This window comes from Crinia signifera, chromosome 6, assembly GCF_055691185.1.
Source record: "Crinia signifera chromosome 6, ASM5569118v1, whole genome shotgun sequence".
NCBI lineage: Eukaryota > Metazoa > Chordata > Amphibia > Anura > Myobatrachidae > Crinia > Crinia signifera.
This window is the reverse complement of record NC_139222.1, coordinates 122829117-122844553: the sequence shown is the minus strand read 5'-3', so window position 1 is coordinate 122844553 and position 15437 is coordinate 122829117. Positions and strand designations below refer to the sequence as shown.

At 41.5% G+C, this 15437-nt stretch overlaps 1 protein-coding gene across 1 annotated transcript in view; it reads left to right on the top strand.

Moving 5' to 3' along the window:
* Positions 1-15437, top strand: part of ADA (adenosine deaminase) — a 93182-nt gene that overhangs the window by 64225 nt on the left and 13520 nt on the right. The window contains exons 5-7 of the mRNA XM_083147020.1: positions 4353-4468; positions 10129-10253; positions 13704-13775. Of these exons, the coding sequence (XP_083003146.1) occupies positions 4353-4468; positions 10129-10253; positions 13704-13775 (313 nt within the window). The remainder of the gene's footprint in view (positions 1-4352; positions 4469-10128; positions 10254-13703; positions 13776-15437) is intronic.

Genomic DNA, 15437 nt, shown 5'->3' with positions numbered 1-15437 from the left:
CTTCCTCTGCTGCTACTTCTTACTTCCATCGTAATAGATCTCTATGAGCTCAGAGGCTTACAGCAATTTAGCAAGCAACATAAAGAAATCGGGTCCTTCTCCCCCTCCCCCCCCGGGAAGGTGGTCAAGTCTCCCGGTTTCTGCTGATACCCCCGCTCCCCCCATGCCCGCTGGTTTAATTTACCGTAAATCGCGGGTCCGCGGTGAGGGGGCGGGGCTTGTTTAACATACGTTAAGTTACATGCATGTAGATGTATGTGAAGCAAGACCTCATTGTAAATGGGCAGTACGGATGGTGTAATGGTTAGCATTACTGCCTAACCGCACTGAGGTCATGGGTTCAATTCCCACCGTTTCTATATTCTTCCCATACTTGTGTGGGTTTCCTCCCACAATCCAAATCCAGGTAGGCTAATTGGCTGCCAATAAATTAACCTTAAAATGTCTGTGTGTGTGTGTATACATGTGGTAGGGAATATAGATTGTAAGCTCCACTTGGGCAGAGACTGATGTGAATGTTCAAATATTCTCTATAAAGCACTGGGGAATATGTGTGCGCTATATAAGAAACTGGTAATAAATAAATAATTGTAAATAAGAAACAGTGAGCTAAACAATTACCTTGAATACATATTAAAGTGCACAAATAAACTAATCTTAATAACTATTGTGTGTAATGCTTTAATGCCCCCACATTCATCCAATCCAAAACATTCCTTGTACTGTACATCAAGTAAGAACATTCTTACTTTTTACTGATCTTAAAAATACTTCATGAATTAAAATTGTTTGTGTACTGTTTCCCCTGCAAAATACACTTATTATGTAGCAATAGCAAAAGGACGACTTTTATAAGTGACATATTTCTTGTATGATGTCCTCGTCTGTCGATTTGAAAAAAAAAAAATATTAATGTTGTAATTGGTTGCTTTGTTTCGGAGTTATGTGGCAAAATGTCTACCTGCCATTTACAATGCATCACCAGTGTGCTCTGGCGAATGTGACTCTTGACCCCCCCCCCCCTCCTTTGTTTTTTAAATTCAACTCCTAAGGTTGGAAAACAGAGTCAAATGTTTCACTCAGCAATCCTTTGCTTGGTTGAAAATGTGCACATTATCTAGTTATCAATTTTATTAGTAATAATATTATTTATTTATTAGCTTCCACAAAATGTATACATACAAACATTTTCACAATAATAGGGCATTAAGGGGCAGATTTATTAAGCTTGGAGAAGAGATAAACTGGAGATAAAGCGGAGAAAAGATAAAAGGAGATAAAGCACCAGCCAATCAACTCCCAACTGTCTTTTTCAAACACAGCTGATTGGCTGTGCTTTATCTCCTTTTACCTTTTCTCCACTTTATCTCCAGTTTATCTCTTCTCCAAGCTTAATAAATCTGCCCCTTAATCTTAAATACAATACACAAAAGAATACCATAGCAACAGTGCCACACATGAACATTTACACCGGACATGTGACCAACAGATCCTTACGGCAATGGGTAGGACAACTCACTGAAGATAACAGAAGCGTGGGAAACATTCAGTTCACAGTGATCAGAGTTGCTGAAGGGTAGAAGAAAAGGGATCAGAGTACTGGATGGTAAAAATTAAGGAAGAACAAGATGGATGAGGACCTTGTTTGTTTGAGCTTATACACTGTGGAGAAGGGAAAAACAGTTGGAGTTTGGGAAAGATAAATAGTGGAGGGTGTGAGAAGTGTAAATTAAAAAGGTAAGCAGCTGATATGCGAAAATAAAATTAAGATAAATAAATCTCCATGTTCATGTGGCATACACCCAAGGGTTCTTATAGAGCTAATATCAGAAATTTCTGGACCGTTAATTTTTTTATAGAAAAAAGGAAGGTTTGATAACTGTGCTTTTTTGAGGAAAAAATTTGATCACATCAAAATCTTTCTACACTTTATTGTTATATATAATTAAATAAAATTGATATCATAATGATGAAAAAAGGGAACAACCCCTATGGAACGTAAGGCGGAACGCATGAACTTCCGCCGAGTTGCCTATGATGCTGTACCGGAAGCCCGCAATAGCCGAGACTTCCGGGTAAACAGTTCCAAGGAGACACAGCCGGAGAGAATCATCTAGCAGAGCACTGGATGATAAGAGTAAACTCCGAGAGCCAGCGCTGGTGTCGCATAATAAAGGTAACAACTTTCAGAGGACACACTATAGTAAATAAATAAAATAGCCATATATTACCTATCGGAGGTCACGTGACATATATAAAGGGGTCATGTGACCGGGACTAGAAATCTGTTGTGTGAATTAAGAATAATTATATACATGTCTACTTTCTATTTTCTGAAATTTTATCGGTTATAAGTGTTTATATTAATAAACTGTGACTTTTAATGTATGAGAAATTAAATAAATGTGAGTGTATTATATATACGGAAAAACAAAAAACAGCTGGTGCAATTAGGCGCCATATTGGCACCTAGGTATAAATACTGTGGATCTGCAATTGAAAGGCCACCTTTGAAAAAGCTGGGAGTCCCCCAGCGAAACGCTTCAGTCCACAGCACGCCCACTTCATCCTCCATCGTGGACTGTGGAATACAAATTTGGGCATTCAACCCTTGTACCTGGGACTCAAAATCGGACCAGATTACCAACTGGGGATATCCAAAGAAGATCAGCAGACAGCACACCATCTCATGAGAACCACCTCAAGTACAGCTTGGATCAGTGGGTACCATCCCAGATATGTGAGTGACTTTGACTGTTCTTCTCTCCTCTCCCCCAATAACATTGTCCGTGGAGTCAAGTACCGACAGGATCCACATTAAAACAGGATCAGTGGGGTGCATTATTCAGAAAATCGTGCCCATAATCAAAGTGGAGATTTAATCACTTGCAATTTATGCACCATTTTGCTTGCCATCCAATGGTATTTTAGCACCATTTTTTATGAATCTGTGTACACATGAATTGTGTTTATGATATTCCCTTTTTCCATCATTATGATATCAATTTTATTTGCTTATATATAAAAATAAATTGTAAAAAAGATTTTTCAAATTTCTTCCTCAAAAAAGCGCAGTTATCAAACCTTCCTTTTTTCTATGCATATTTTGGGGACTGACTATCCCTAACCTATAACTGCTGCTTGATTTGGAAAAAAAGGTCCCCACGCAGTGCCTGGTTATTACCCTAGTGGTAATACACAACTCTATTTTTTCTCGTTCATTTTTTATAGATTCAATTTCATCAGGCTCAGTGCCAAGGGATTGGCAAATAGCAGATGTGGTGCCATTGTTTAAAAAGGGAAGTATATTACAACCAAGGAAATATAGACCTGTAACATGGACATCAATAGATGGTATATTAAGATATAGTATCCAGGATTACTTGGTGTACAATAAGATTATTAGTGTGAATCAGCATGGAAATGTGAGGGATAGATCATATCAAACTAATCTAGTTAGCTTCTAGTTAGTGGGAACTTGGCAGAGCAGTAGATGTGGTCTATTTAGATTTTGCATACTGTGCCACACATGAGGGTGGTCTACAAAATAAGAGAGCTGGGTCTAGCAAACAACATTTCTAATTGGGTCAAAAAATGGTAAGAAAATAAGGAACAGAGAGTTGTGGTAAATTGAACATTTTCAAATTGGTCAAAAGTACCTTGAGGTTCTGTGCTGGGACCACTTCTTTTCAATCTATTTATTAATGACCTTGGTGATGGTTTAGTTAGCAAAGTGTCCATTTTTTTTCAGATGACATTAAACTATGTAAGGTAATACAATCAGAGCAGGATGAAGTTTCTATACAGAGGGACTGGAGGATTGGGTGGCCAAACGGAAGATGTTTACATAGATAAATATCTTCCAAAAACAAGATTGCAAGCTATAAATTAAATGGAGGAATCTTTAATGGAGGAGTTGTTTAGTATGTAGGAGACTTGCCTTACACTGCAGTACATATAATAAATTCCAATACAAAGGTTAAAAAAAATGAGGCTTTATGCAACAGAATGCGCACTGGTGGTAATGCAGCCATTCTTTTGATAATTTCAAGGAATCATTTTTAGGTTGTGATGGTTCTAGGTAGTTGTAATCCCACTGAAAAAAAAACAAGAAGTAAGCGTAATAGACCGCAGGCATCTGCAGGTTCCTGGTGAGACTGTCCGATTTGCCTTTTTAAATTGATACTACTTTAAAACTTTGGGCAGACTCAGCGGGAACCTGATGATGCCGGCAGTTCCCATGGTATTACATTTACCCCCTAGACTGCATGAGTTAATTTGTATGTTAAATTGATTGTTGCTACAATAACACATTTGTACATGCTGCATAAGTAACAACCTTTTCTCTGCAGGGGTGACATCACACCAGATGATGTAGTTGACCTTGTCAATCAAGGATTACGGGAGGGAGAGAAAGCATTCAACATCAAAGCCAGGTCTATTCTATGCTGCATGCGGCACATGCCAAGTAATGTATTCCAGCCCCCACTGCTCTATTATAACTTATCTCTGCATAGATGATTATCGATGATAGCAGTTTATTTTGATGTTATGTATTAACTATATGTGCATGCTGCAGACTTGCTAGGTCTTTCTGCCCTACCTTTATGTCTGACCAGGTTCCACTGTTTCACAAAATGACTGTGGGCTTATGATAAATTCCATCAATATCATATTTGAGAATAAGAATTTTGATGAAGGCAATCTGGGTAAAGACCCAAATACAGAAGGAGAAAAGGTCATTTATCACAAAGGGGGTATAACATGGCCATTTCCGACACTCGACAGTTGGAACATTTAATTCCGACTGTCGAATTAGTATTGGATCAGACAAACACGGCCAGTATTCTGACTGTCGGGACGTTCCAACAGTCGGAATCCCAGATTGAATACCCCCCTTCTATGCAGACACACATTATTTCATGGTTACCTGCACTATGTTCCTAAAAGCAGAGAGACCACTTCCTGTGGCTCTTTGGGTCTGCCCCTGTACAGTCAGTCTACAATGACTTTTTCAATGCCGGTATTTCAGGCATTGCACGTGGGGGCGGGGCTAAAATGCTGCAATCGCATCAGCTCCACCACAACCCCCCCGGGGTAGGTTTTCGCAGGAGATGGAGGGCAATGTGGGAAGGTTGTCTCCCTTTCCGGGCCGGGAGGAGGATCCGATTTCCAGGACCCTCCTGACCATTCCGGGAGGGTAGGCAACCCTGAATTAACCCCAAGTGCTGCTTAGGCTAACAGAGTAATTAGTAATGAGCGCTCATGGAGTAACTAACAAATAAATATCATTTTATATTTATAAAATAATAAAATAAAATAAAGTTATTTGCACTATCTGGTATTTCTCTTCTGACACCTATTTTGCCACACTTCTATGTGTTATGGGAGATTATCTTTATAGGTTTGATCATCTATGCTGCCTTATAAAGATTGGACATTATTGAATCCTACAGACTTTTCCAGGATCCTCCTTGGTGATATTAATTTTAATTATATTTAATTGTTGGGTACTCCATGAGCGCTTATGTATATACCCACATCTATTATATCACAAGAGTTACAGACACATTTGAATCCCACTGTGAATCACACAGGTGCTGCTGTACGTGCAGATGCCCTTTCAGGGCTTGTAGCCTGGTGGCAGACGACTCCATTGGCTCTGGAAGTTACGCCCCCGAGGAAGTGGGTATTAAGGTTATGGGTTAGAGTTGGGTCAGGGGTTTGGTTAGGGTATTTGCAAATCCGCTATACTATCAGTCTCAAAGTCTCCCCCAATATATAAAAGCCAAAAATGTAATCATTTTGTGAGGAAAATAGAAATATTATCGGTACTCTTTACTTAGAAGGGCGCCCACGATTTTGATCGTGGGCATCGTTAGTAAAAAATCTCGGGCATCTCGGGCATTGAATGCACTAAAAAATCGGGTGCGATCAACCGACGAGATGCCCGAGATTTCCCATAGGGAACAATGTTAAATGTCTCAATTGACCCAATTTTCCTGTTCAATGCCTCAATTGACCCGATTTTTCCATAGGAAACAATGTTAAATGGGCCACAGAGGCCAAATAGGCACCCTGAAGTGTATAATGGCCACCCGAATTGTTAACGCCACCCCACGATCAACGTCAACCCGATGCGTGGCGAGCGCAGCGAGCCCGCGAGGGGCGGCGGTACGCGTCCTACGACCTTTTCATACCCCCACTATCCACGTCGGCGTGGAGTTGAGAATAGAAAGTGTGGCGAGCGCAGCGAGCCACCGAGCCCGAAGCGTGGCGAGCGCACGCGGACAGCTGTGAAGCCCGCGAGGGGACGCGGATACCTGTGAAGGTATCCGCGTCCCCTCGCGGGGCTCGCTGCGCTCGCCACGCTTCGGGCTCGGTGGCTCGCTGCGCTCGCCACACTTTCTATTCTCAACTCCACGCCGACGTGGATAGTGGGGGTATGAAAAGGTCGTAGGACGCGTACCGCTGCGCTCGCCACGCTTCGGGTTGACGTTGATCGTGGGGTGGCGTTAACAATTCGGGTGGCCATTATTCACTTCAGGGTGCCTATTTGGCCTCTGTGGCCCATTTAACATTGTTTCCTATGGAAAAATTGGGTCAATTGAGGCATTGAACAGGAAAATCGGGTCAATTGAGACATTTAACATTGTTCCCTATGGGAAATCTCGGGCATCTCGTCTGTCGCATCGCACCTGATTTTTTAGTGCATTCAATGCCCGAGATGGCCGAGATGGGCGCCCTTCTAAGTAAAGAGTACCATATTATCTTAATGCTTACTGAGCTGACATTGTGGCCAGCTAGTTATACTGTCATGCTTAAGGGCCTGTTGTTCATTGTTACTCTGGCCACTTTTAAGCCTATTTATTTTGTACTGTTTATATATTGCATAATGAATGCAAAAACAAAAACACATTTTGGTGGTAGATCTATTTCAGCCACTTCTCTACTACATGCATTCAATCAACAGAGAATTAAATATTTTAATCAGACCTTGTGGATTACATGTCATACGGTGGAAGTATTTGAATGAAAACATTAAATTCATTTTGGCAAGTACAGTAGTTTGAAATTTGGGGGAGATATATTAAAGCATGGAGAGAGACAAATGAACAACCAATCAGCTTCTGTCATCTTACAGGTCATGTTTGAAAGCTGACAAGAGCTGAACTCTAGCTTTCTCCAAAGTTCAATATATTTCCCATAATTATGAAAGAAAGAAATAATTTACGATGAAGGATATGTGGATATGTGGACCATTAGTCAGGCAGTACAGCTAGTGTTAGCATTACTCTTCCATAAATGTTTCTGGTGATGGTTACAACATATGCACAGCAGATAGTAGAGAGGGAGCGCAGCACTGCAAATCAGAGATCTGATCTGTGAAAGGGGGTCCCAGCCCCCCCCTTAATCCGTCTATGAGCTGCACGCCAATGCTGTAGCTCACCAATGGCCAGATGTATCATGCATCAAAGAGTGACAAAGTGGAGAGTGAAAGACAGCCAACCAATCAGCTGCTAAGTGCCATGTTACAGACTGGGTTTGAAAAATTACAGCTAATTGGCTGGTTGTATATTACTCTAGATTTTATCACTTTTTGAAGCTTGATACATCTGACTTCCAGTCATTATAGTCATACAGTTTTACAAAGGACCGTTAATGACAGCAAGAAGCATGAAATAATATCAAAAGTATTTGATGTAGGTTGGCAATTTTGTCTGAGCAAAGCAGGATTTATTTTGATGACACAGTACATTGTATTAATCCCACCAGCTTTCTAGATCCTTTACAGCTAGTAACAGGCTGTTTGTTTAAGAACTGACTGTCCGCCTGCCTCTATCTCCTGGTGATGTGGGAATGGCTGATGTGGTATTTATCTTGTAGTAAAGGAGGTTTAACCTCTTAGTGCATGTCAGGGATAGGGCTGCCAGATTTCATAAAGGACACATGTTATATTATATGATCGGATGTTTGGGGGAATTTTTAGCCAGTTTTCTCTCTCTCTTGCCATTAGAATATTTATTTCTAGAAAATATACTTAAATATTTGGCGATGACGATGATTTGTAATGACAAGATAAGTCAGGAGGATGCTTCATGATGATTCCAGGATGATTCCTTTTTGACTTGGGAACTTAACAGCTGAGTTTAGTCAGACAACTAATCATTCTACATAACCATGGAAAAATACATGGTTTCCCCCAGAACACTGAAAGACACCAGTAACCATATTTAAATACGTACTACACAGTAATAGAACACAGAGATCTTGGTTACATATATTTGCGCAAATAAATTAATAAAACCCACAAGCTGTCATCGAGGCTAGTGCTGTACCTGTATCCTGCTGGTTACTGGTAATCCTTAGTGCTTTTCATTTTTGTTTTTAAACTAAAATCTGGTGTGCTGAGCTTGCACAGACTTTCCAAACTGCATGCCAGATAGTGACATGAACTCATCTGTGCTCATTTAGTCATTCCAGTGAATGAATTCAAGGACGATACAAATTCCCAGTTAAAGATTTATAGTGGTGTTATTGCATTGCTGCTAACTGAACAGGGCCTGATCATAAGTATACAACATACCAATGTGCTGGATATACTTACCAAGAAGCACAGAGACGAGACTCTGCTGGGCACTTCAAGGTGTAGGGCACCCCACATAAAGAAAAACTCACCATTGATAAGTCTGCAGAAAGGGGTGGAGCTAAATTGCGTGAATCAGTCATTTAGTCCCGCCTCCTTCCTGCTATTTCCGATGACTAACATACAATCCTGCCAGCTTCACTAGTAAGCGGTCAGGATGCAGGAGAGCTGCCTACTCTCAATGCTGCTGGGGACTAAACCAAAAAATCTGAACCCTCTGCAGCTTCAGGGAGGGCAGGCAAGTGTGATAAAGGATCACATCAGCTTAATTTTACATTTTAGACACTTAAATATCCAAGATTTGTACAAAGGAATCATTGTTATGATCAATCATATTAGGTAGTATTGTACAGAGATTGATCATTTGTATCTGTACCTGGTTTGAGTTTATAGTAAATATTGTGTATTGTATGGTGTATCCCTGATCCTTTTTTCATTAAAGCTGCAGAAAGTAATAAAAAAATCAATACTGTTCAATGCCCTATGCAGTGTTTTATCAAGAGTTGGGCCATAAAACCTGGACCTTTGTGACACTAATTATATTGCTAATTTCAGACAGGAAAGACAAGGAAAACTGAAATGTATCATTTGCACAGTGGCTGCCAATCACTGAAGAAGCTGTTGTACTATTTCATGCTAATCCGAGTATCCGTTCAACGAATGTAGGGATCCTGCATATGCAATAGAAATCTAGTAATGCCTATTGGTTTTATACCAATGACCACAACCATCACCATTAAGTTAGTACCTTCACAAGCCACACGCTAGGTTCAAAAGATCCAAAGAAACAGGCTTCCCTTCCCAATTGCATAACTCAGAATTGCAGATGTAACTGCTTCTTCAATCCCACAACATGCCCACATGTTTCCATACAGCGGCATTGCCCCCTCCCATTCCTGAGCCAAAATACCCAGAATTCACAGAAAGATAGATACAGCCAAGTTGCTTCTGACTTCGAATAGGACAGACATAAGCAAAAATGTGTAATGTGACGTTGATTCTGCGCCACTGGCTTTGTGTTCGAAGCTGGTGTATGTCTGCATTTTGATATGAAGTAAAGCAAAGTAAGTTGTATATGTATTAGTGATAGAAGGGAACAGGGAGAAGGTAAGGGGCATTTAGGAGATGTGAGCTTCAAAGAGGAGGGAAGCTATGATAGGTGAACGTAATTAAAATAGTAATTAAAATAGTAATTAAAATAGATAATTGACAAGTGCTGCCAACAGCAACCTCTACACTTCAACGCTGTGCGTTAGGCACACCTCGTACCACCCTAGTTACATCCCTAATACAAATACAAATGATGAAGGCTGTGCATGAACATCCTATATAGAGGATTTTACACTGCACCGCTTCCATTTTACATTTGTGTATGAGGCACACTGAGTTCAGTTTCATGATTGACAAGTCCAGGGCCAGTTATGCAACAAGTCTAGCATACCAATATACTAAACATTGTATACTGTTCTTCTATCTAACAGAGTGGTCGTTAGAGGTGGTAGAACTCTGCAAGAAGTACCAGAATGATACAGTAGTCGCTATTGACTTAGCTGGTGATGAAGCTCTGAATTGCGAGGCAGCACCAGGACACATCAAAGCTTATGAGGTGAGTACAATGCTGCAATAATAGTACTGTATCAGGTTTCATAGAGAAATATAAAATCAAGGCACAATGGGATACAGGAGACAAGAGGAGTAAAAGGAATCACCTTAATAATAAATAAATAATAAATAAGTCAATTATCATAAAGGTACTGAATGTGAATGTTAACTCAAATGTTTTTCTTTTTATTATTAGTGTTTGTATAACAAGGGTGGGATATGAAGAGATCAGACGTATAAAAACGGAAAAAGGCTAAATTTTGGCATTAATTGAGAAAATATAAAAAATATATAACACAATATAAATAACTGACAATACACAAGGGCCCTTATTCCGGTTGACACGCTTTGCGTGCCATCTATGCGCTGCCCTCACAAACGCCAGCCCCCGCTCACATCCCGAATCACCGACCATCAAATGATTTTGCAAGCGCTGGCAGATCTAAGACAACACTCTGGTGTCTTAGATCTGTGGGCTCCCTGTACGGGAAGAGGGCGGACAGCTGACATCCGCTGCCCTGTGTTACTGGATTCATTTACATGGGATCTCCCAGTGTTTTTATGGGGACGCCCATGAAACGATGGACATTTCCATGGGTGCAGCCCCTTGCCACCACCCCGCGCCCCCCGTCCGCACTGCTAGGCGCGAATAAGATGACAGGTAAACAATTTGGTGAGCCTCCTTGCACCAAGCCGCTGAACATGCGCATAAGTTTATGCGTATGAGCAGTTGCGAAACATCACTCCCCTGTGCGAACGTGCAAGGGAACAATGCAATCAGAATTACAACAACTTCTATAACAATCCCAGTGGGAGCAGTCGGCAAAAAATTATATGTCACCACTTCTCCACTGTGGGAGACAATTTCATGCAGCCAGTCTGTGCTAGTGTTACTTCTCCTTGTATAGTGATGGTGTGTCTGCTGATCCAGCTTCCAGACCCTTTTCCAGCTAAGACAACAAAGAGAGGGGGGGTTGTTTCAATTCCGGCTGCTAATTCAGCCACACAGCGGCCATTTTTTACATTATTAGGTCGAATGCCATTTGACCTATTCAATGTCAGGTTATTTCTTACGACTGGCGTAATATATTCTGACAGTCGGAATGTCCCTGCATCGGCAAAAACAGGTGCCGATAGTCAGAAAGAGCCGCGGATTCATCAATCCGGGGTCCATTTCGGACAATACGGTACAACATACAGTTGTACTACTACTACATGTGTCATAGTATAAAAAAAAAAGTGTACAATTATTCTCTCATTGCTGTTCCCTGATTTCAGAAATAATAGCAGGTTTTACATCTGAAACTTGGTACTCCATTAGATGAGATTTTACACGATATGGCCGACTCTGATTGGTTCGGAATGACAAATCATTTAAATTGTCCAGTGTGCACGCCCTATTACAGAGCCGATGCACATTCCTGCTGCTCATTGGTCGCTTCTTCTGATCTTTTGAATATGCAGGAAGCGTTGTAAATATAGTCAACGACAGCACAGTTGCCACTATATCTTTTGCAAGATTGCACAGTGTGTATGCACTATATTGTTTGTCCAGGAGTTCAAGGGAGTTCTAGGGAACCGTTTGCAGGTTGTATAATGTGTACCCAGCTTGACACATTACCTTGGGCTGCCCAAACATTGCTCCACTGCTACCAAATATAGGGGGATATTTAGACTTGATCTCTGTGGCACGATTTAGCAGCACCCTGCGATCACCCTGCAAGTAGATAGCTGCTGCCCAGTCTAAGTGAAATGCAAAAACAGTGTTTTCTTGGCATTTATGAATCAAACAAAAAAGCACTGTTTACAGATCGCTGGATTAAGAGCTAATAAGCCTGCCTTTATTACATAGATTGCAAGCTGTTCCCTGAACCTCTTTCACCTTCTCCCTGCAAGGTTCATCAGCAGGTTGAGTGGTGAGTAATCCCTGGCATAGAAATACTGACATGTATATCAGGTGATACTTGTACAGCTAAGATCTGTGGTGACTTTCACTTATCCCATTAGATTTTTTCATAGTGCCACGTCTAAATTTCCACGTATATACAGGTCGAGTATCCGTTATCAGAATATGGGGTTGGGAGGAGCCAGAGATCCTTGCTGCTCTGCTCTGTGCAGATCAGCAGTGTTGCTGAAGAGATTCGGGGGCTGCCCAGCTGCTAGGGGAGCACTGGGCACACCCTCACAAAATGACGAAAACGAGGCTCGTGGTGCTAGGCCCCACCTGATAGCTCCGCTCATTTTTGGGTTGACCACGCCTCTGGCATGGCAGGTCCCAATTGCAGATTTAAAATTGTAAATGTTGGGAAGTATGGTTTATACACAGCTATTTCATACATAATATTCAGCTCAATGGATACACAACCTTGTTATATATAGTTGTAATATCAAATACTGACTTTTTCTTTATGGTTTCAATATGACGATTTCATACCTCCCAACTGTCCCGCTGTCCCTCCCACTGGTGGCAGTGTCCCGCGGGCTGGGGGTGGGCAGTTGGGGGAGATGGTGATCGCTAAAGAGATGCCTGTTCATGCCCACGGCAGCTCTTCATTGCAGTGAGTAAGGGACTGAAGGGAGCCAGGGCTGCCCAGTCACTAGGGGAGAGCTCGGCATGCCCCGAAAATTATAAAAAAGGGTCATGGCACACAACCACACCCCCTTCAACACCGCCCCTTAGCTCCACCCCAATGTGGGTATTGCTTAAGTTTGGAGGTATTCTATGTTATGACAAAAGAAAAATTGTAGCGGCGCTAAAATATACTTACAAATATTTAAAAATGATTAATTGGACTGCCCACATTTTGGAATTTGGACTGATCCGAACCAGCCCCAAAGTCTTCATCTACAAAGTGCCATTTATATTTTGGAATGGGATTCTCCACCACCTGGCTGGTGCCATTTGCTCATCTTATCCCTCCATGGTGCACTGAGCAAATTTGCATACCAGCTTGTCCACCGAGAAAGGAGGTTACCAGGAGCATCTAATCACACCTAAGGTGGACAGTACCTCAATATCCCCTACCATTTGACACCTATTTATTAATTTATAAGAGCACATCTAGGAATGGACAGTCCATTTCCATAAACTGAGAATACTTGATATCACTATTGCATTTATACTGTGAACATATTTATACTCTGAAAATGTGGTTTCAGTTTTTGGTCACGTACAGTATGTGTATTTTTATTTTTATTATAATAACTTTATGATTGTAAAATCAGTCCAATTAAGAATTTTTAATATTTTGAAATACCGTATATTTAGTGCTGCTACCATTTTCTCTTTTGCCTTATCCATTCCAGGACTGACTATCTCTGATTACAGCAGCTGCTGTAACAGATCCTGTCGAGCGCCACCTACCTTACCTTTGGGTAAACCTATATCCATGCTATGTTCTGACAACTACAATATTTATTTTGTTTTTAAATCTGTTTTCTTCCTTGCTTATAGGAAGCTGTGAGATGTGGAATACATAGAACTGTCCATGCTGGAGAAGTGGGACCCCCCAGTGTTGTTAAGGAGGTAGGAAGCGTATTGTGATCATTACAACTGGAAAAAGCTCAGCATCATAGATCACCTGTAGAATGAATACAATCCTGCAGGCTATTACTTACATACATATTCTTCAGATTTGCTGTTTTAAATATGTCAACAACAAATTTTACCAGTGACCATAAATACATGGTACATATTATACTCCAGATTATTGTGAATATTTTTCTTGCATTCATTATATAGAACACCCAATATTGGGCAATTATTTAGCTCTAAGGCCTGATAGTCTCTGCTGTATAATTCCCGTTGCCAGATTTGCAGGTACAATACAAATGCTAGTTTCAGCCCTTTATTTGTATACTGAAGCCAGAATATACATGCACTTAGACACCCATTTTATGTGCCCTTGTACAGAGCACCACCCGCTCGTAGTTTCAGGCAGTCCACCATGGATATTTGCACTAACCCAGTGGTAGGGTGCTGTCTCTGACCTCTGTAGTGTTGGCTCTGCATCTGAGAATGCAGGACAGCTGCAGTGACACACCCAAGGCACTCTCATTACATGCTTACAGGACAGAGGGTTTTTGTGCTCCATTTAGACCACCGCCCACAAAGATTTACTACTTTGCCTATCCATTATTGGTGCATTAGTGAGTACACTCATGACAACGCATACGACATAGCGGTTTCCATGGTATTGTATTGTGTATATGACAGGAGCAAATAAGAAATCATTTAGGCAAACGTAAGCATTGCATTACATTTGTGACCTGTGAGATTTAATGGGATGCGATTTGTGCAAATTTTTTCTGCAAAATCGCACATTTTGAAGTGGCAGTTTTTAGGAACGCCAGAACGTGCATCCAGATGTTTTTACATTATAAACTATACAAATCGCATATTTAATGAAATGCAAATTTGTGAAAATGTGTTTAAAAATTGCCACACATGCAGATCAGGTTCTGAAAAATGGCATGGGGTCCCCCCTCCTGAGCATAACCAGCCCTGGGCTCATTGAGCCAGACCTGGTTCCAAAAATCTGGGGGTCCCCCCGTATTTTGAAACCAGCACCGGGCTCCAACAGCCCGCGGTGTCATGCCACAGCCGGGGACACTTTTTACATAAGGTCCCCCAGCCATACCATGAGCACCGTGGCTGGTCAGCCTTGGACGGGGTACCTGGGGGAGTGGGGACCCCCAATAAAGGGGTCCCTCCCAGGCTTCACCCGTTCAGGGTTGAAGCCTGGGGCTGTCACTGGCACCCATGGGTTATGGACGCCGGCCTGATGGGGCTAAATCATTCATACCAAACATTGCTTTATACAGGTGAACTACACGTGCCAGCAGGCCTCCCCCGCATGCTGGGACTTGTGGTTCACCATTAATGGGCCCGCTGGGACTTGTAGTCCAACTGAAAAAAGAATTTTAAAATAAAATCCACACACAGAAAAGTTTTAACAACTTTATTACACACACACCAACATACTTAGTGCACCAGGGTCCTCCATCGCTGCTAACACCTTCTATAGCGCTGTCCCAGCGCTATAGAGGATGTTAGCGTGGTTGGCTCTATGTGTCTCCATGGAGACGCATAGCTCAGCCCTGATTGGCTGAAAGCGATAATGTGTGATTTTGGAAAGTGACCATTAAATGTCACCCATAGTCTGAAAGTCGATTATAATTTGTGTTT